Genomic DNA, 21,570 nt, shown 5'->3' with positions numbered 1-21,570 from the left:
ATAATAGTGTCTTGACTAATATTATCACAGAGATCTGCAAAGTTTTCCATAAATTCTGTGAGGGTGGGCAGACTTCACAGACTTGACTGTCTAGATCAGTGGTGTTCAACCTTTTCCCATACAGGGGCCATATTCAAAGTTGGATTTGTTTTGCGGGCCGCACTGAGTGATTCAAGAAAAATTAGCATGTTGCATTTTCCATATCTTGTTACATGTAAAATGAAAGTTTCTATTTTCATGCTATTGTTTTTTTATTTTCAGGCTATATATAAAAAATGCAAATTTCCAGACTTTTATATGCAAAAAATCTGTCGGTAATTTATTTTTTAAATTTCATTAAAATTATAAAAAATTGACTTAATTTTGTTTTTTTTTAAATAAATACCTTACACTTTTGCTTTTAAATTCCCACATTAGAAAAATTATAACTTGAAAAAGGATCACTGCTTTTCAATATTAAGGTGAATAAATAAATATAATAATACACCTAAAATTGCAAATATTCGAAAAATATTTTTTAAGCACAATAAGATTTACTGAACAAAACAACATTTAATGAGATGATTGAGACTAGATATTGTTAGATAATTGTTCAAAATTTGGTTGAAAATTTGCAATTCTCAATACGGAATGAAGATGCTCATCTGTTATTCTGTTTTTCAAATATTTATTTGATTTCATGCGTGAAAAATTTGCTCACAAACATATGGTGACCCAAACAAAGTAACCATTTTCATGGCTGCGTGGGGCGTAAGATTGGACACCACTGGTCTAGATAATCCCATAAAGCTCTATTGGGTTTAAGTCAGGCAATTTGGGTGGCCACACCATAATTTGTAATATCCCCTGCTGCTGTTCAGTTGCTAAAAAGTCTTTGCACAGCTTACAGCTGTGCTTCAGGTCACTGTCTTGTTGTAATATAAAATTTCTTCCACAAAGTTAAGTTCAGAGAATACTGCATTATGTTTTTACAGTCTTCCTTTCTTAAAATTCCTTCAATTCTGATGTTACCCACTCCAGAAAAACAGAAGCAACCCCAGATCATGCAGAGCTACCACCACAATGCTTGACTGGAGGCACTACACAATGTGGCAGGCACCATTTTTCTTCAATTGATCTCGTCTCAAACTGTACTATTGGATCCAAAAATTTCAAATTTGGATTCACCATCTACAGTACATTTTTCACTCTGTAACTGCCCAGTATTGATGGCTCTCAGCCAAAGCCAACCATTTCTTTTGATTTTCCAGTTATAATAACAGTTTTCAGACTGCCACACAAAAACAAAGTCTTGCTTGTTTAAAACAAAGTTTTACAATGGATGTAAACACAGGAGTTTCTCTGTACCTATTAAACTTGGTTTTCAGGTGCAATAAATCATCGAATGAGTTTAGAAATCAATGTTATGATCTTATCTTGTGCTTCCATTGTTAAGCATGGTCATTCTGACCAAGGTTTGCCCTTTAAATTACCAATTTCCTTGAATGGTTGAACAGTAGTTTGTACTCCTTTAAACGAAACACCTAGTTTTTTTGCAAATACTTCTAATGGAATAACTTTCTTTATACCAAGTTATAGCAGCACTTTTTAACACTCAGTTCCTTATTTCTTGCCATGTTTATCATGAAACACTCTTTCTGAATGATGGGTGTTCTTCAATTTTATAAGTTACAGCTGTTACTCCTCAATGTATATTATTGCAAAACAATTTTCTACAATCATCTACAATTTTCTATAAGATTGAAAAATACTCACACCTTCTAAAATATTCTAGAAATTTCTTAATTGTTTCAGTTTTTTGATTTTTATACATAATAAAAAATATTTTAATAAAAATTGATAAACAAGTTAGTCCTATTTTAATAAAAACTTTGAAAATTAAGAATTAAAGGAAGTCCTTGAGAAAATTGACCAAGCACTTGAATATTTATTTCTGTGAGAACAGAAATGTTCTCACAGTTCTTCATGACTGTGCAGTAAAAGTTAACGTGAATTTAAAGACATAACTAAATGCAATGACAATTTTATATGAAAAAATATGGCAAAAAAAAAAAAAAAACAACCAACTCTGGATTCATTCTTTACTCATAAAACTGAAAAATAGTGTACTTCAATAAACTTTATACTTAACTTTACATTCTTCAACATATTACTGTAAAAAATGTCTAATAAAATAATTGTCTCATTTTTCAGTTCCTTCAATCCATTTCTTACTACGTACAAATACATAACACAGATTAGGAAAATTTGGTTTTAAGTGAAATTTTCCATAACCAATTATCTTCGGGTAATGAGACCCCCCCCCTCCCCACATACTTCTGTTAGCGAGGATCAGTGACATCTGGATCAACAAATAAATTAGTGCCATGAGTGAAAACTAATGGAGACAAGAGACATACAGTGTTTTAAAAATAACAATTTTATTCAAGAACAGTGACCATGAAAATAATTTTGACATATAATCAGTTAACTCATTACAAATAACCTCAGATTATGCATAAACAAAAAACATACAAATGTGATTGCAACTTAAGGATCCATCCAACAATTTAACTTCTCAATAACTGTAAGGCCAAAAATACTGCCAAAATTTTCACTTTTGATTAGTTATCCCTGCAAAGTGTAATATACTGATAATCTTAACATTCAAATAGAAACACAGTGTCACTTACACTTATCATTCTTACATATTCACATGCAATTAATTCATAACAACTAATATATAAAGTTAACAATTTAGGCAGTACAATAAAACTTGCACCACAATTAATCATTAGGCAATTAAATATGAACTATTCTATGAATAATGGTTTTCATAGTTCTGAAAGACTGATGTTCATATTCTGGCTTCCTAATGCAAGTTTAACTCTCCTCAAATTGGTGAGAGTAGATCTAACAAACACTCCAGATAAAAAGTAGAGATATATGCATTATACTGTCCAATTATATTTCTGTTCATGCAATTTCACTCAGCTTTTGGAACAATGCAGTCATTTCATCTTTTGCATATGTTGGAAAAAAAAAAAAATAGGTGCAGAAAGTCAACTGGCACAGCTTCCACCCCCTCCTTCACCTTGTCCCATCATAAGGAGTCTTGGTGGGGTATGGCAGATGGTAGGCAGGACTATAGTTCTGTTCTACTTATTTTAAGTGAAAGGCATATCAAGATATGAATGATGAACAATCTTACATCAAAATGGATCCTGACGGAAAGTTTCAGGTTGTCTGGCTTCTCATGTTTTCAGTCATATTAATGGAACCAGGCTATTCAAGCTCACTAAAGTTACACTCAACCATTAGTTAGTGACTTTCACTCACCATGTTTGTTTCTCAGCATAATGACAACCACAAGAGAAAATTTTAAATAACATCAAGCTCCTTGAAATTTTTGTTATAGAATCACATTCAATCTTAAGACATTCATTTCTGTTCATGATGCTCACATCCCACTCTCTCTCTCTCTCTTTCTTTTTTTTTTTTTTTTTTTTTTTATTTCCAACTCTTTTCATTTATTTTAATGATCACAAAAGGATTGGCAAGATCAGTTTTTCAGTTTACATTTCTCCACAGCACTTGTACGTCTAAGTCATCTTTGTGACATTTTCATAGTGATGGATGCAGAAAGTCAACTGGCACGGCTGCCATCCCTTCCTTCACCTCAATTCCATAATAAGGAATAAGTGAAAAGCATATCAAGACATAACTAATGAACAATCTTAAGTCAAAATAATTTGACTATTTTAATATGGGTCACACTTCTGACAATTTTCCCAGCCCTTGGAAACAATAACATCACTCATATCAAAAAAGTTTCTGTTATACTGTAACCTAGTATTACATAATGCATGCTATGATTTTTGTTTGGCTTAGGATCCTTCTTTGCTGCTTCCTTTCTTTCTATAATACTGGTTTACGTGATTTTAGCTTTGAATTGCATCCACCTGTTGTTGCTCACACTAGAGGTGAAACTGATATTAGCACCCCACAGTAGTAATGCTTCTTGTTTTATTTCATTAGGCCAAGGGTCTTCTTTCTTTTAGGAAGTGGAACACAGCACAAAATTATTAAATTGTGGATGCTTACATCACAGCAAGGGACAATAGCATTGTTTGCATGAAGGATTTGTAAAAAAGAATGCTTATTATTGAAAACACTATCTCAGTATTTTCGAACCTTTTTTTCAGATACAAAAACTTATGTTTGAGGTGCAAGCCACAGACCACAAAATATATTAAACTATAAATGTAAATATATTAATAACTATTTTTTTTTAAATGCAATGATACATACTCATACTTAACATATGTTATATGTTAGGTTTTTATAGGCTTATCTGTATCTCCTATCACAAAAAAAGTGTTTTATTGTCAAGTTCTGCAGACCACAGGTTAGGAAACACTGTTATATCCTATCACAATATGTAAAGCTTGCTGCTTTTACAATATTTTTAAAATCTGGTTATATATAAAAAGTTATTACATTAAAATAAAAAAAAAAAAATAAGTAAATGAATGCAAGACAAATAGTTTTTTTTGAGGTACGTGTACTTTAGTTTATATGAAAACAGTGTGCTTCATAGTAGTTCTTATATTAAAAAAAAATTAATAAATAAACAACACCAAAATACTCCCTTAAAAAAGAATTTTTAATAAATTGTAATCTTAATTTTCCAAATCTTAGAAATAAGCAAATATGCATCTTCTAAAATTACTCTTTATAGTAGAGTGAATGGCAGAGGGACATAAATGTACCTCTGATTGTCACTCACCAGTCAGCATTTTTAGAGTAAGAGTAGTTCAGAAAAACCAGAAACTCACTCTCTGAATGGGGTGCTGAAAGTTGGGAATTGGCACCATTCTATAGTCACTGCATAGTTACATCACAGGCATTTCTTTGGGATTGTTTCATGCTTGATGCTAAGGTTTCTACAAACTATTAGTTGGGTTCCTCACCACTGCTATTATGATCTCATACTTTATGCACCTTCCTTGCTTCCTATTCTTCCTTTGTTTCTCCTTGGTTTTATCATGCATCATGAGACTCTTTATTCAGTGTGCTATACATTTCTTCTCTGTGACTATGGAATGTCAATATCATCAATTCTTGATGCAACTTAATTAATAAACTAATACATCAATTAATCACTGCTTCAGTTTTAGTGCATAAAGAGAAAGCTTTTTTTCCATAATGTCATATACAGCTTTCTTAGTTCATATTAATATAGTAGCATGTATAACAGACAGATCTTGGCTTGAAACACTATGCATTACTTTGCCAACCACATGAGCAGAACTCCAAAAATAGAAAATTAGATCAAATATATAAAAACAAACTAGATCAAATACATTTCAAACTCAATTTTATTTAATTCACTAAATCTACTGATTTATTTTTATGAAATTAGTTTAGAAGAACTACTACCAATGCAGTATATTGCACTTCTGTGAGAAATAAATCAATACCTTTCATCTGTGATATTAACTGATATAAGTGCAGAGAAACAAAAATCTAGCTGCCTTTCAATCACTTTTCATGGAATTCTTCATTATTCATTATATCAGAATATTTTGTTATTCAACAAAACAACTCATATGCACAATTCCTGGATTCTTTGACTTTACTGTACAGTAGACAGTAAAGTAGTGAATGTACCTTAAATGGCCCAAAGTTTTGCAATATCATTGCAAGTTGATTGTGTCACTGTGGTCTAGAAACAGTAGATCTTGATAGTTAAAGAAAATTTTCAGACTAACTCATCCTGTGCTGGGTACTGACCAAAACTTTTTAAGCAGTAGGGAGGCTCGTTGATTCCAATGTATACCAGTTTTCTTTGTTTCTGGACTGGAATGGCACACCAGGGCTTATAACCTCCAACAATGAAAAAAAAATGACATCCATTTCTTATCCTGTTTATATTCAATTAAATGTTTCACACTCAAATTCATCCTTAATGCTTTTTGCTTGGTAGACAGGTATTCTAACAGCTGATACATGCATTGTTTGTGGAAGTTGGTGCAAAATTTTGACGGCTAGTTCCAGTGTTGATATTCACCAATGCTGCAACCTGTCACACAGTTACAAGGGATTCAATAAATTATCCAACTACCTATGAAGGATATGAGATAAGAGGCAAAATCTGGTTTTATTTTTCAATGTAACTCCCCTGAACTTCAATATACTTGTTCCATTTTGTCGGCAGTGAGGAAATACCAGACAAAATTCTTTGTCCTGTCCATCAAAGAATGCAGAAGCAGCAGACTTCAGTTCATTATCACCAGCAAAGGGATATCCATTAAGTTTTTCTTGAGGTGTCGAAAGAGGAAATAGTCATCGGGGGGACCAGATCCAGAATGTTGGGTGGATGAGTGTCTTGTAAGTCTCTCAAAGTCACAGTCTCTCAAAGCAGCAGCAACAGCATGCGACTTGTGCACTGTTGCATTGTCCAGAAGCAGCATACCTGTGGAGAGTTTTCATGGTACTTTTTGTTTTATGACATCCCTTAGGTTGTAGAGTAGGGATGCATATGACTCCTCCCCAATGATTGTCTGCTTGTGTTTCAAGTAGTGAATGTACAAAATTCCCTCAGCATCCCAAAAAATGGTGGCCATAATCTTGTCAGCTGAAGGTTGTGTCTGAAATTTTTTGGGTGGGGAAGAACCCTTGTGCTTCCATTGCACTGGTTCTTGCTTGGTCTCATGATCCCAGTGATGAACCCATGTTTCATCACCCATAACAATTCTGGAGATGAAAGTTGCAGGATTCCTCCCATAAAGCTCTCCATTCTCCTCTCAACACCATACTCTGAACTGCTTCTGCACAGGGGACAGAAATCTGGGGCCCAACCTTGCACTGACCTTAGTCATCCCCAAATGTTCATGGAGGATGGTTATAACCATTCCCTCAGATATATCACATCCCCTACAGATTTGGGATACCTTTAAACATGTATCATTCAGCACATGGGTTTCCACAGCTTGGCACATTTCTGGAGTGGTCACTGTAACAGGCCTTCCTGGACGTGGATCATCTTCGATGGCCTCTTTACCCCACTTGAATTGTTTTGACCAGAATTTCAACTGGTACAGTGAAGGTGCACCGTTTTTCCACGCACAGCCAACATCCTTTCACGAATGGCCTTTGGCCCACTTCCTTCTTTGGTGAGAAACAATGACTGAACGATGCTCCGATTTCAGCAAATCCATAACTTGATACAGGTGTCATCCTTCTTTCTATTACAGCAGCACAACCTAAAAACACAGAGGGATCAAAATTAGTGTGATTCAAGTTGAGATATGTAAGAACATGATAAATCATGAATAACTGAAATATAACTATAGGAAGTACCTTAGGTAGATAATTTATTGAACATCCTTTGTACATATCTGTCATTTATCATATTGCCATTTACTGAAGCAACACTTTCACCTGTAATGGTATAGTGTAGTTGACATGGTTGGGAATCATCCTCATTTGATTCATGTATGTACTTAATTTTTCACACTAAGTATGCACTGTTGTTCTATCCCAAAAGTACTCTATATACACCACCTTCATACAACTATAAAAACTGGATGACACTGTTCCTTCTTCCACTAAAAACACGAGGGATTTTAGTGAAATTAGCACAATGTCTAATTTCACATTCACACTGATACTAGTGTTGATGAGTTCCTATATATGCCTCTCCTTGTGTGAAGGAGTAATAATTGCTTGCTTGTTACCGACATACAGGATTTGTCCACTTTTCATTTGAAAGCCCCTTATATCTACTGAAATATGTGGCATATATACATTAAGTACTTGGTGTGACTGAACTCAGCAGTCTCGAGAGAATGGACATCATGAGTAAATGATTTCCACTCTCCAAGCTGTCTACATATTTCAAATATGTGCACAACTGGCATCCAAAATGTTCTGTAGCCACCTTTGAATATTTTCCATTATTTTAACCAGAGTTTCTTCATTGAATACTATTCACAGTTGTTAAAATTTCTTGCTTCATTTCTTGAACTATATGATGATTTCTTTAAAGACTATCCTCAACTGAACTCCACATGAATGACTAACAGGGATTTAGATCAGGAGAGTATAGTGGTCAAGATAATCCAAACTTAAAATGTGCAAGAAATCAATAAAAACCCAGTCATGAAAATGCTCACCAAGAATTTCAACTCTGGTGAGCATACAGCTCTGGTGAGCTGTATATAGTTAAGCTCTTCCCCCATCCTGTTGAAAAAATATTTGGTTGAAATTAATGCACATAACTTTGAAGAACTGAATACCATTGTTGTTGTTACTGATTTTTAGGTGCATTAGTGGCTGTGTCTGTGGGTTGATTTGTATGTTATGCAGGCTGATAAATCTGGAATAATTCATGGGGGGGGGGTTCTATTCATCTGGGATCAGCTAACTACAGCCTCAACTGAAGGATCTTTAGGAATTCCTCGAGTTATAGATTAATGGAACTCAAACCCAACCCTCCCAAATGAATTACAAATGGCGAAACCATCGCAGAAGATATGGAACGCGAATAAATTGTTATTCAAGGAAACGCAGATAATGGTTAATAGTAACTGTATTATTGGTCCAATGATACTGAGAGTTGAAACAGCACAGTGCACCACACTGTTTTTCTGGGGGATGGGTGATAGAATTAAGTCTCCATTATTTCCAGCAGGCACACATAATACATATTCTACTTGCTAATACAGCAATTAAGACAAAAATGGACTTTGTCTATAAATCAAATGCTTGTTAGAACAGCAGGATTATTTGGCAAACAGTCAGAAATGAATCATACAAGTTGACTTTCCTAACTTTATCACTGTCATGAAAATAAAGCTGCACTTGAGTTTTGTATGAAATCAGTTTCATAATTTCTTCAACAGTCCTGTACACTGAGTGCTAATTCAAGCTGAGAAACATTTTAAAAATTTTCCAGGACTTAAATTGCCTGATGAGCAAGTGCAACATTCTCTGCCATTCTGAATCTTCTTTTCCCAGTAAGTTTTTTTATTTTTTTTTATTTTTGTCATATATACAGTTATTTCAAACTTAAGTAGTATGTTTATTGCAGCCCTGCTTGGAGCTTTCCTACACTTGATGCTGAACTGAAATAGTATTAACAGTTAGTAAAATCATTTTACTAAGTGCACAGCACTAACATACTTGCTGCTCATTTGCATATGCCATCTTGTTCAGTACTACTTTCATGAACTTATCGGCAGTGGTGTCAGATTCATCCATGGCTGTTGAGTTTAGAGACCTGATTAATCTATCATGTATATGTTAACATATACAATTAAAATAGGAACACATTTATGGAAAGACCCTATATACATTTTCTTCTTTGAAATTATTTTACAAATTTTATTTTTAAATTAATTATTTTATTTATTTTTTTTAAACTTTGGTGCAATTTCTGATTAAATGCTTTCTTTTAAACATTGCAACATTGGGTCAGATTTTAGAAATTATTACTCATTAAAATACGATTAATTGCAGTACTTTCCATACTTCCTACATATATGACCTATGATCTGCATGCCATTAATAATTACACTGGAAATTGGGAAAGATAAATAAGAAACCATTGAGGCCATACACATATACAGAAACAGAAGTTCCATGATGCAAATTTGAGAAAACTAGATTATACTTGTGATAGGCACTTTTTTTATGCAAAATGTCACAACTACAAAAAAAAAAAAAAAAGCCATAATACTATGAGATAAGCATGGGGAAAAAAAAAAGCCATAATACTATGAGATAAGCATGGGGAAATAAAATAAGACAGCTTCAGGATGAATGCACAGTGGTTAAATTTTAGAATTGATAACCACAACAAACTTATGGAAGCAGGATAAAGCTATCATTTAAAAAAGTAATTAAAAATTTATCATAGCTGTAGCTGTAAAATGAACAACATGGTTAAAGTCAGTCTACACAATATGAAAATCAGTAAATGAAAATTTAAAATTTTTTAGAGATTAATGCCAATTAAATTATATTTGCATAATATGTAAATGTTATGTTTTTGTGAAAATAAAAGCATTGTAAAGAAATCATGAATTTATTACATCATGGATGATGATACATGTTAACTTTTCATGTAGGGAGGCTGCATGAAGTAATTACAAATGAAAGAAAAATAAAAACTGACACAATGAAGGAGAACTTTTAGTTGGGAAAGCCATTATCAAGACGTGATCTAGATAAAAGAAATGGGGGTTGCTGATGCTGCACGAAATTTGGATAAAAATTTCCCGGGACTGAAACACCACCATTGGGATAACTGGGATAATTGGGATAAAAGTTACCATGGGATGTGGGAACTCCAGGTGGATGACCAGGGTACACTGAAGGAACTGGCGGCATATAAGAAAAATGTGGTAATTGTCCAAAGTGGAAAGGTTGATAATATGGTGGTGGTCCTTGCTGTGAAAATGGATGAGCTGATGCTTTCACAGCAGGAGCAACAGTAGCTACTGCATTTGATGTTGAATTTGCAAACATATTTGGAGAAAGAGCGGGAGCAGGGAATGGTAGTTTCTGTCCTGAACTTTGACCAAGAGATGCAAAGGATGGAAGAAATTTTTGAACTGATAAGGTAGACAGAGGCAATGACGGTTTTCCATCATTCTGAGATTTGCTTGATATTTCTTCTCCATTTTTCACTTTACTTTCAGCATTGTTACTGGCAGGCTGGCCACTAGATGAACTGTGAACTTTGCTTTCATTATCCACAGATGATTCTAATAAAAGATGAAACATTGTTTAAACTACCCAAGCTCATCTTTACAAATAAATTTAATTACCATTAGGCACATCTGACTTTCCTGAAGCTGGATGCGTCTAGTGATATGTCTAAATGAACATTTTGTTCAAGAGCAAAAAGTTTTACTATATATTTCCTAAAATATTTAGAACATATTTACTTCAGGCATACTAACTTTAAAATATTTAGATAATACCTGCAATTGTTTATATAATAAGCTACATGAACAAAAAAAATTTTGTACAGGAAAAGACAAATTTCTTTTCCTCTATATCCATATCTTATATTGTGGGAGTTCACTACAAATAAACAGCCTTACCCAAATGAGAAGTATAATGCTATTTATTTGTAATACATACAACAATCCATGTGGCTTTTTCAAGGGTTACCACTCTAATCACTTGGATGTATCTATGTTTGGGAGGTGGAGGGGGTCGAGAGCTACACAGATGACTGTCAACTCACACATCGAAGAGAGGGCAAAAACCTTTAAAAAATTCACGTGGTATATAATGGCATTATAACTTCCCATTTGGGTAGTGCTGCCTATTCACTGCTGGAAAATTTGTGGTATTAACCTATCTAGATATATAAGATATTAACCTCAATACAGATAAGATCAACCTGAATACAGACAAGAAAAGATATTTGCCTTTTATTAGTATTAATAGTGGCAAATGATGCAAGAAAGCAAACTTATAAAGCATATGCAAAAAAAAAAAAAAAAAACCAACCTCACATCATTTCCCCATTCACTCCAATAATTTGGCTAGTTCTTCCTTGAATTTATTCAACCTACCCACCTCCACAACAACAGATGGAAGTTTGTTCCAACAATCAAACGCCCACAGGCTGAAGGCAAACTTCCACACAACTATCCTGCACCTATTCTTTTCCTTTCTCAATTTGAATTTATGCCCCCCTCATATGTGGAGTCAGAGCAAGAGGAAGAATACCATCAGTACTAACACTTACTTGATCCATTCAAAGCCTTAAACACCGCAATCAGATCTCCTCACAGGTACCATATCTCCAAGATGCTGCAATTTGCAGAACTGAAGCCTTTCTCGGTAAGAGCACCAATGCAATCTCTTCACTTGGACGGAGGAAGAGAGTTTACCTGTGCGGACGTGCCTTTCTGCTGCTCTTGGAACAGAGAAGTTTTTTCTGATTTATTTTCTGCTTTATTAGTTTAAATTGACATATTAACTTATTTTCTAGAGTAGCTTTATATTCCTATTTATGGTACTTAAGTTTAAAGTAACTTAGATAGAGATTTTGTAGGTATTACTTAGTATCGGAAAGGGTATCAAATCCACGTGTTTACCGTTCGTAAATAGCCGCCATTGTTACACGAAAATTAATCAGTAAAATCTATTAATCTTGTCGAACTTCACTGGCAATTAAATTGTACTTTTAACTATACATATAATCACTTAGGTTACGTAACATAAATAATTAATACATAACTTTATACGGAAGTTATATAAAGGGATTTCGTAGATAACACTCGTTACTGAAACATAAATATTTCGTTGATAACACTCGTAGATTTCGTAGATAACACTCGTTACTTAAACATAAATATAGCGTTATAACTGTGTTGGGATACAAGTTTAGGATTTAATTTTGTACTGGAATTGAAATTTTATTGAAAGTAAATCGAAATCATGACTCAAACCAGAGCAGCAAAGCAAAAGGCTCAAGCTAATGGGAGTGCTGTGGCTCAGAGGAGAACTGAGGGGGGGGGGGCAGTTGCCCTCTGAATCACAGCCTTTTAAGATGCACTATTTGCTTGATGTTTGCGGAGCAGTCAGGTATGGGACATGATACTGCCATGGGGGATGTCTTTGTATGTGCGCAACGCAAGGAGAGTAAGGAAATCAGGCGACAACTCAGCGTTATGGGCCTATATGAGAGCTTGAAGGACAGGGTGGATGCCCTCGAAGGATTACAAGTGAGGGCATCCACCCATCAAGCTCTCAGCTGCCCACACCAATGCCAGAGCTTGCACTTGGTCATTGCGCAACACAGCGGCAACCCCCAAGGCAGAATGCGCTGGTCCCAAAGGAACTAGTAGTTGTTGGTGACTCTATTGTCAGGGAAAAGGGAAACATGCTTTGTAAAAAGGATAGGTGGAACAGGACCAGGGTATGTCTGCCAGGGGCAAAGGTTGATGACGTTGTAGAGCGGATATCATCTTTTAAGGGCACAAAAGGTGATATAGTTGTACACGTTGGCACTAATGATATTAAGAGTAGGAGACCGGCGGAATTACTTAACAAGTACAGGTCACTGATGAAAAAAGCCGTGAATTAGGGTTGAATTTGAAAGTGTCTGCAATTCTGCCCAGACACGATAGGAGGAAATATATGATGAGAGCCCTGTCGATCAATTCGGCCCTGGAAAGATTGTGCAGGGCTCAAGGGGTAGAATTTTTTTCAGCCTGGTCTCTATTTGTTAACAGGAGAGACTGCTTCTACAGGGATGGGATACACTTAAATAGAAAGGGTGCAAGAATGTTTGCTGATGCTATCGAGGCAGTGTTAAGTGGGTCGGAAAACTGCTAGATTGGGGGGATGCAAGGACTAATAGATTAACAGTAGCCACTGGCAGAGGAGAAAGTGATTCTTGCACTGCTTCTATTGGAATGAGCAGCAGCCTGGAAAATAAGATGCAGGATATTTCAGAGACTGCTAGGAATCATGGGGGTACAAGTAAACACATGGGTTGTGTTAGGGTGGCTAAGAGGAAGAGCAGGTGCATGTATACTTGCGTGTACACCAATGCTAGGAGTTTAGTAAATAAATTTGATGAATTTGAGATATTGCTCAAAACATCAAAGGCAGATATTGTTGGGATTTCAGAGACGTGGTGTCACACAGATATAAGGAATGCAGAAATGGAATTTGGGGAGTACAATGTCTACAGAAAGGATAGACAGGATAGGAAGGGAGGAGGGGTTATGCTATTAGTTAAGAAACACATAAAATCCAAGGAAGTGAAGCCAGTCAACATCGCTGGACAGTGCAGTGTCGAGTCAGTTTGGTGTGACATAAGCACTGGGAGATCAAAATTGAGAGTAGGAGTGTGCTATAGGCCTAATGACTCTGATGAGTATAATAAGAAACTGTACAGAGAAATAGAGTTGGGCCAGTAAATCAGAGTCTTATAATGGGGGATTTTAATTTCCCAGACATTGACTGGAATTTGGAGGCTGGTCACTCACACACTGGCAAGGCTTTTGTGGATTTATTGGATGACTGTTTTCTACATCAGCATGTTAGGGAGGCAACTAGAGGGAGTAATACTCTTGATTTGATTATCAGTAGTGATTCTTCATGCATTAAGAATCTGCAGATAAATGAACCACTAGGTGGCAGTGATCACAGTGTGTTGAAGTGGGATTTACTCAAAGAGTTATTTGGTTTTTTTTAGGAGCATTAGCAACTAAGGCCATATTGCTCCGGGATATGCGGTGGTCATTTCCTGACCTTTCCGCATCTTCCGTATTTGGTGGTGACGGGCTCGAACCCCGGTCTAATCAAGAAGCGTGTGCTACGCACTGCTGCTCCTTCCCACCTGGCTACGGAGGCGCCTTACTCAAAGAGGTAACTACCATTAGGGGTAAAGGGAAGGGGTATTGCTTTCGTAAAGGCGACTACGATGGACTGAGACAGTATTTAAATTCTATACAGTGGGATCAACTGATGATGTTACCAACAGCAAATTCAAAATGGGAAGCATTCAAAGAACTTATCTTGGAAGCTACTAGGCTTTACATACCAACTAAGAAATATTGTTCAAGGTTTAGGCCTAAATGGATGTCAGATGAACTAATGAGGCATATGGCAGAGAAGAAAAATGGATGGGATACATACAAATTAACATGTGACAGTGTTAACACGTGAGCATCCTCAAGAAAGACACACAGCAAATATGAGACCAAAAATCAGAGAATAGGAGCATACTTAGATACACTGAAGCAGAACCTTCTCACACTCAGCAAGAGACTGCACCAATACAAAGAGAGCCTTCTACAGGAGTATCAGGCAAGATAGAAATGGACCACCTAAGCAAAAGACGATTGGGACAGTGAAACAAGACATAACAGCCGAGCCTCCTGAATAGAACTAGAATGGAAAAAACCAATGATTTATAAGAGAATGGAAGATTTGGGAAGGAAAAGTACACAGTCAATCAGAAACAGAGCTGGACCAAGGTATTTCCCCACCCTGAGTAGAAACATTTTTTGGCGCCCTTTTACTAAGGATATATATTTCTTGTTTTTGGTGCCGTTAAAGAATGGCACCGCAGGCAAGGACCCTACTAGCCTGTACCTTAATCTGGCACTGATTAGGAAGTTCCACAAATGGTCAACCCAAGGAATAGATAACGTCAACTACTGGTACAAGAAGCTCACTTGCACACAAAAGCACCTAGCAGAGCAGTTCACTTGAATGATAAGTCACCCACAAACAATCCCAGAGTTTGTGGGTGACTCAAGAAATCACATAACTGAAGGCTAAAGACCAAGATACAAGAAACCCAGTAAAATAAAGGTGATCACCCATCGCACAGCAATGTACAAGATCCTGACCAGCTGCATAACCAAGAAAATATCAGACCACTTGGAGAACCAGGACATCATGGCCGAACACAAAAAAAAAAAAAGGATGCAAGGAGCAATTAACCATTGATGCCATAGTTATAGAGCAAGCCTAAAAGAAGTACTGCAACCTGTACATGGCCTACATCAATTACTGCACAGCCTTTGACTCTGTGCATCATAACTAGCTAATAGAGACGCTGAAGATTTACAAAGTCAATCCAACAGTGAAAAACTTCCTAGAAGCAACCATGGCAAGATGTAGTACCATCATCAAGGTTAAGAACATCACAACCAGACTAATCTCCATCAGGAGATGAATCTTTCAGGTAGATGCTCCAAAACACTATGGTTCTGCCTAGCACTCAACCTGCTATCCACCATGCTCAACAGCAGCAAGTATGGGTATAACCTCAAAGAAGGAAGGAAAAACCTGTACAACCTCTCTCACCTGATGTCCATGGGTGACATCAAGCTCTAAGGCAACCAAAAAGCAATTCCAGCAACTACTACAGATCACCGAAGAATTCACCAATGATATCAGGATGGAATCTAGACAATATCTAATGATATCTAGACAAATGTAAGTCCCACAGATAAAATCAGGGGAATTAGATAGCTGAAACTACCAGCTGCAGACTGGTAAAAAGATTGAAGCCATGACAGGGGGAGAGACCTACTAATACCTGGGGTTGATGCAGGCTCAGCAGTTAGAACACAAGGAAATCAAGGCCTGCCTGACTGAAAAATATCATCAGAGATTCAGAAGCCTGTTCAAAGAAAAGCTGAACGGAGGGAACACAGTTAAAGCCATAAACACCTATGTAGTCCCAGTGCTAACATACTCCTGCGGTATCATAGATTGGACTAACACCAAGATGGAAGATATCATGAGAAAGAAAGACAATAATGATCAACAACACTCAAACAATACCCAAAGGCCTGATAGACTTTATCAAGCAACAGAAAACAGCAATAGCTAACCTGAAGGATTATTTCCAAAAAAACACAGCAGAGCTATACTGGGCCATAAGGAAGATAGACAAGCAACATACCCAACTCACCCTAATTGAGGAGTATGCCAAGACAGAACAAACAAAGCTAAGAAGATGGGCAAAGTAACCACTCAATAGTAGACACTACAATCACTTCCATCACGACCACGGAGATAAAAATGGCTTCCAATGCATGGCTCACGAGTGAGATGCTCTTTTCCAAGACTGAAGGATTCATGCTTGCTATCCCAGACCAGGTAATGAACACCAGGAACTACAGAAAATACACTGCCAGGGAGCCTGGAGTGTCAGATGACATGCCACCTGTCCTTAGACATGATCCAATACATCACCACAGGATGAAGTTGATCACCCAGACAGAGTACATTTGCAGACACGACTAAGTAGCCAGGATAATACATCAGAAGCTAGCAAGGAAATACCAGTTGATCAAAGAAAGTGTACCATATTACAATAATACAGTACAGAGGCTGTACTAGAAACCCCAACCCACAAGCTGTACTGGGACGTGCCATAAAAACGGACAAGACAATCACACACAACAGACTGGAAATAACCCTTGTCGACAAGATGGAAAAGGCTACCTATCTGATTGACATAGTGGTGCCCAATGCTGGAAGCATCCAGAAAACCCACGAGGAAAACTTCAGGAAGTACATGGACCTAAGACAGGAGATCAAAGAGATGTGGCATATGGAACAAGTAATGATCATCCTGATCATCGTGCCAACTGGTATGGTGTCAAAGATCCTTCAAAATAGCCTAGCAGCAATAGATCTACCAGAAAACACATACAAGGAACTGTAGAACACCTGTAGGATAGTCAAAGTTCCTCGACCAACAGTAAAACCAAATATAACCACCCTGTGCACTTGGTACCAGTACCCATCATGGAGAAATAATATAATAATAATACAATTGGGTTAATAATTAAAATTAAGTTAAATTGAAATGGATGTTTAACTTCATGTTTTGAAAATAACAATTAGTTTATCGATTCCATAATGCTAAGAAACCAAACATACAGAAATCAATAACAAACCTGAGGTTTGCAACCGGTCAACATCTGGCAGTTTAGTATATTTGTATATTTGGCTATCTGATAAAAGAAGAGTATTTAAGAATAACATAAAAATTATTGGCTTAATATAAAATAAATAAATGACTAGAATTTATGAGCTCTAATGGTATTAAATATAATTTTTCTTATGGTATTTAAATTTCAAAATATTTCTTATAGTATTTAAGAACCCATGTAACAAATAAATATTAATTTCTTCTTAAAAGTAATGTGAAATCCAAAACAATTTTACCTTTTAATTCTTTTGCAGCACTTTGACTCACTGACACAGATGTTGCTGTAGTTGTGCTTGTAACAGGAAACTCTAAATTCATTATAAATTGGTACACAAATTGAGTATATAAATATTACCAATGATAATTTTCTATATATTATTTTTTTATATTTATTTTTATATTAAAGCAGCTTCTAATAATGTCCCAATTCTCATTCTGATATCTTGAGAGAATACCTCAAAACATCAAATTAAATAATCTGTTACTGTTGGTCCTGGAATCTACTACAATATAGACAGTTCATTATATCTAATGGATTCCACAGAAAAATCAATATTTTGTGGGGGGGGGGAGTGCCGTGGGGTTGGTGAGTGGGTGGAATGATACCAGCCTTCCTTTTCACAATGCCAACACTTCCCTCGCAATCAAACATCAGTGAGATTTTTAACGAAGTCAAGGAATCAATCTCAGTGGTGTTTGGCATTACAGGTAGTTCAGCTTTACGAGTTAATTCGTTCCTAGTGCGTGCTCGTAAACGGGGAATTCATTTCCCATAGTCATAAGGTTAAAAATAGGGGTTATGTTCTCAACAATGAAATTAGTTAGCTAATTAGTTTGTTTAAACAATGATTGATTTATCGAAAGAAATGAAAACGTAGCCTGTAAAATCAAGCAAATTATAATAATAGAGAAATTATTTACAACTTGTTATTTGTTATTTTAGTTTTTAGGAGCATTAGCAACTAAGGCCATATTGCTCCGGGATATGCGGTGGTCATCCCCGACCTTTCCGCATCCTCCGTATTTGGTGGTGATGGGCTCGAACACCGGTCTAATCAAGAAGCGTGTGCTACGCACTGCTGCTCCTTCCCACCTGGCTACGGAGGCGCCTATTTACAACTTACAAATGTTAAAGAATGTTTATTCTTCATCATCATCGACTAAATGCGCACTCATTATTGGCTCGGCACTCAGTTTGTTGCACAAGTCGTCGTCTTCTTCACAAATGTTTCAAGAGGCGTTTGTTTCCAAGATAATCTTCTCTTTTAATTATAAATTTCACAATTGCAGGCATAGCATTTTTTAACAGCACACACAAATTGCAACTAATATGATTCTCATGGAGTAACAAGTTTACAAAGCTTCAAAAAAAGGAATGAAGAGAAGATTCTGAAAATTTATTTATGTTTTTTATATGATTGAAGATTTCAGTAAAGGGGAAACACATTTCACCAAAATAATGTAAAAAAACCACACAATTCCAGCTATCTTATTTTTGCAAATGCAAGAAGGTTGAGTTTAATACCTGTTTATAATTGCTTGCAGTAACAGAAAAGCCTAATAAATTGGAAAGTTCAAATTGTTTTTATTGTTTTATGGTAGTGACCTTCAGAAATGTGCTTTAGAAAAATATCACAAATGCATTTAAAATTGATTCTTATAATGGAACAAATGATAACGATGAAAGTGTAGTGCATTTTAATAATTTGAATTGGTAATACAATTTACAACCCATGCTCACGACCTTTTACATGGTCTTAAGGTCACGCTCGTGACCTTAAAAATAACATTTTAGAGAGATAAATAGCTTAGTTATACAGCGAAAATTTCAACTTCTGAGATCTTGAAACGAATTACCAAAAAACAATGTGTTATTGGATCCGCATTACAATATTTTAACGATATGATGGTGTCTCTGGAACTCATTAATATTGTAAAGCGGGGTACACTGTATTGTGTAGCTAAGCACGTGGTTTGGAATGCGGTATTTATGAATGTTTAACATTCATTTTTTGCAATTAATGTTCATATTTTCAATTTTGTTGATACTTGATACGTGGGGAAAAAAAAGCTCGTAAACCTGGGAACTTGTAAAGTGAGAACTGCCTGTACTTTTATCTTGACCTTGTTGCTGATTTCGGCGAAGTCCGGATGGTCTGTGACAGCCAAATCCTCTGCTTGCACCTTCACGATGGTGGGACTGTTAGTTGCTGATTTCCAACACTTCACAAGAATGTAGCTAAAGAGGAGACCTTGGCCAATATTGAGGAGGGCAGGGACCCACTTAGGTGGTGACTGAGGATATCAGTGAGTTGCTGTCACTTCATTCAGAACCTACCAATAAAGACCCTCTGCAGTTGAAAGAGCAGAAAGCTGATACTTAAGATAACAGAATTCTTGAGTGAGGCTTTCTAACAGATATGCTATCATGGCACTTAAGAGCATGATTACAACCTTGATTGCAGCTCCTTGATCAATTTAAAGAATATTCAATCTAATCAGTTGTTATGGAGAAAAATGCAAGTAAAACAGATCCATTCAGACTTCTTTGGATATTTTCAAAAAATTAAGACCCAAGACTCCTGAGCCAAAACACAGCTAACAGCTATCAAGACATTCCTTGGAATGTTGCTTTACAGAAGTTCTCAATCATAGCCTTAATTATAAATATTGGAACCAAATAAACACAGGAAGATGAAAATACTGGGTTTAAGTATTTAAACTGGACTAATGGCTAGTAAATGTGCTGTAGATCTATTTAAAGTGTAGATTTGAGGCGCCTCCATAGCCAGGTGGGCAGGAGCAGCAGTGCGTAGCACACGATTCTTGATTAGACCGGGGTTCGAGCCCGTGACCACCAAATACAGAGGTTGCGGAACGGTCAGAGAATGACCACCGCATATCCCAGGAGCAATTGGCCTTAGTTGCTAATGCTCCTAAAAAAAAAAACAAACAACAAATAACAACGTAGATTTGAAACCGAGCAGATGAAATTCCTTCCAATTCAATCTGTACCAATTCATGCCAAAACAGTACCATTCAGAGTATATAGTAAAAGTTGTAATGAAAAGGAAGGGAAAAGCTGAAAATTTTTTGGAGTGTAAAGGAGTCGTTTGAGTTAGCTTTCATCAAGTTTCCATCCAGGCTCTCACCCATATGCAACTCATTCTCATCTGTGTGTTGTTACTTAACTCACTCATCAACTAATTGGTTAGTAATAACAATAATAACAACAAAATAGAAACCCCACTCGGTTAACTCAAATAGCAAAATAAAAAGGAATTTCTTAATATCGGCCATTTAGCTTTGTGGTGGGGACGGGCCATCACACCCTCACCACAAGTTACTGTCCCGACCACAAAGGGGAAGGTCACTACTATCTGATTCTGGACCTCCTCCAGAATAATCACAAAACAGAGAGAGTGTTCCTCAATCCAAATGAACAGGTAAGTCCAAGTACTGTGGGCATTGCAACATAATGTGGAGACTGGTTTCCAGCTCTCTACAAGATCTCATATCCGAGGAAGTCAGGACCTCAGGCCACGTCCAGTCCAGACATAACAGGCCGACAGCCCAAACTGCAACCATGGCCTAAGCCTGTGATCCGCAGTTCAAACAGAGGGTAAGAAAGTATAGAGATGCCTTCCTTTCTTAGAATATGGCCACTGGCCTTGCCATATAGCATCCAATTAATCATTGATATGCCTCCATTCAGATGACAAAACCAGGCCATTGGCTGCCTGCTGAACTGGGCATGCCTGGACACTCAAAAGTTAAAGGAATGTAAACATATTTGATTACTTGAGGCAACAATAACTAAGCTAGACAACACACCAATAATTGGCAGAGTTCAGGTTTGTTACTTGCACTGAAGAATGGCTGGGCCTCTTGGCCTCAAGGACAATTGGTCCTTGAGGTTGTCACAGACATTCTCTCAGATGCCAGACAAGCTGTACTTGCTACCTCAGAGTCTAAAACGCTGATGGAACTGATATTCGGGTGGCACTCAAGTCAAGTGGACCCAATTTCGGCGAAGTCCGGATGGTCTGTGACAGCCAAATCCTCTGCTTGCACCTTCACGATGGTGGGAC

The 21,570-nt window shown here is 36.5% G+C and overlaps 1 protein-coding gene across 2 annotated transcripts in view; it reads right to left on the bottom strand.

Moving 5' to 3' along the window:
- Window positions 1–10,121: 10,121 nt before the first annotated feature.
- The window catches only part of LOC150083889 (tudor domain-containing protein 5-like), a 286,816-nt gene continuing 275,367 nt past the window's right edge, over window positions 10,122–21,570 (bottom strand). For both annotated transcript variants that reach the window (XM_090374933.1, XM_090374932.1), the window contains exons 22-23: window positions 17,716–17,787; window positions 10,122–10,754 (exon numbers count right to left, since the gene is read on the bottom strand). In XM_090374933.1, the coding sequence (XP_090231059.1) occupies window positions 10,180–10,754; window positions 17,716–17,787 (647 nt within the window). In that variant the 3' untranslated portion in view covers window positions 10,122–10,179. The remainder of the gene's footprint in view (window positions 10,755–17,715; window positions 17,788–21,570) is intronic.

This window comes from Mastigoproctus giganteus, chromosome 6 (assembly GCF_048544385.1).
Source record: "Mastigoproctus giganteus isolate SK-2022 chromosome 6, ASM4854438v1, whole genome shotgun sequence".
NCBI lineage: Eukaryota > Metazoa > Arthropoda > Arachnida > Uropygi > Thelyphonidae > Mastigoproctus > Mastigoproctus giganteus.
This window is presented reverse-complemented; position numbering and strand designations above follow the sequence as displayed.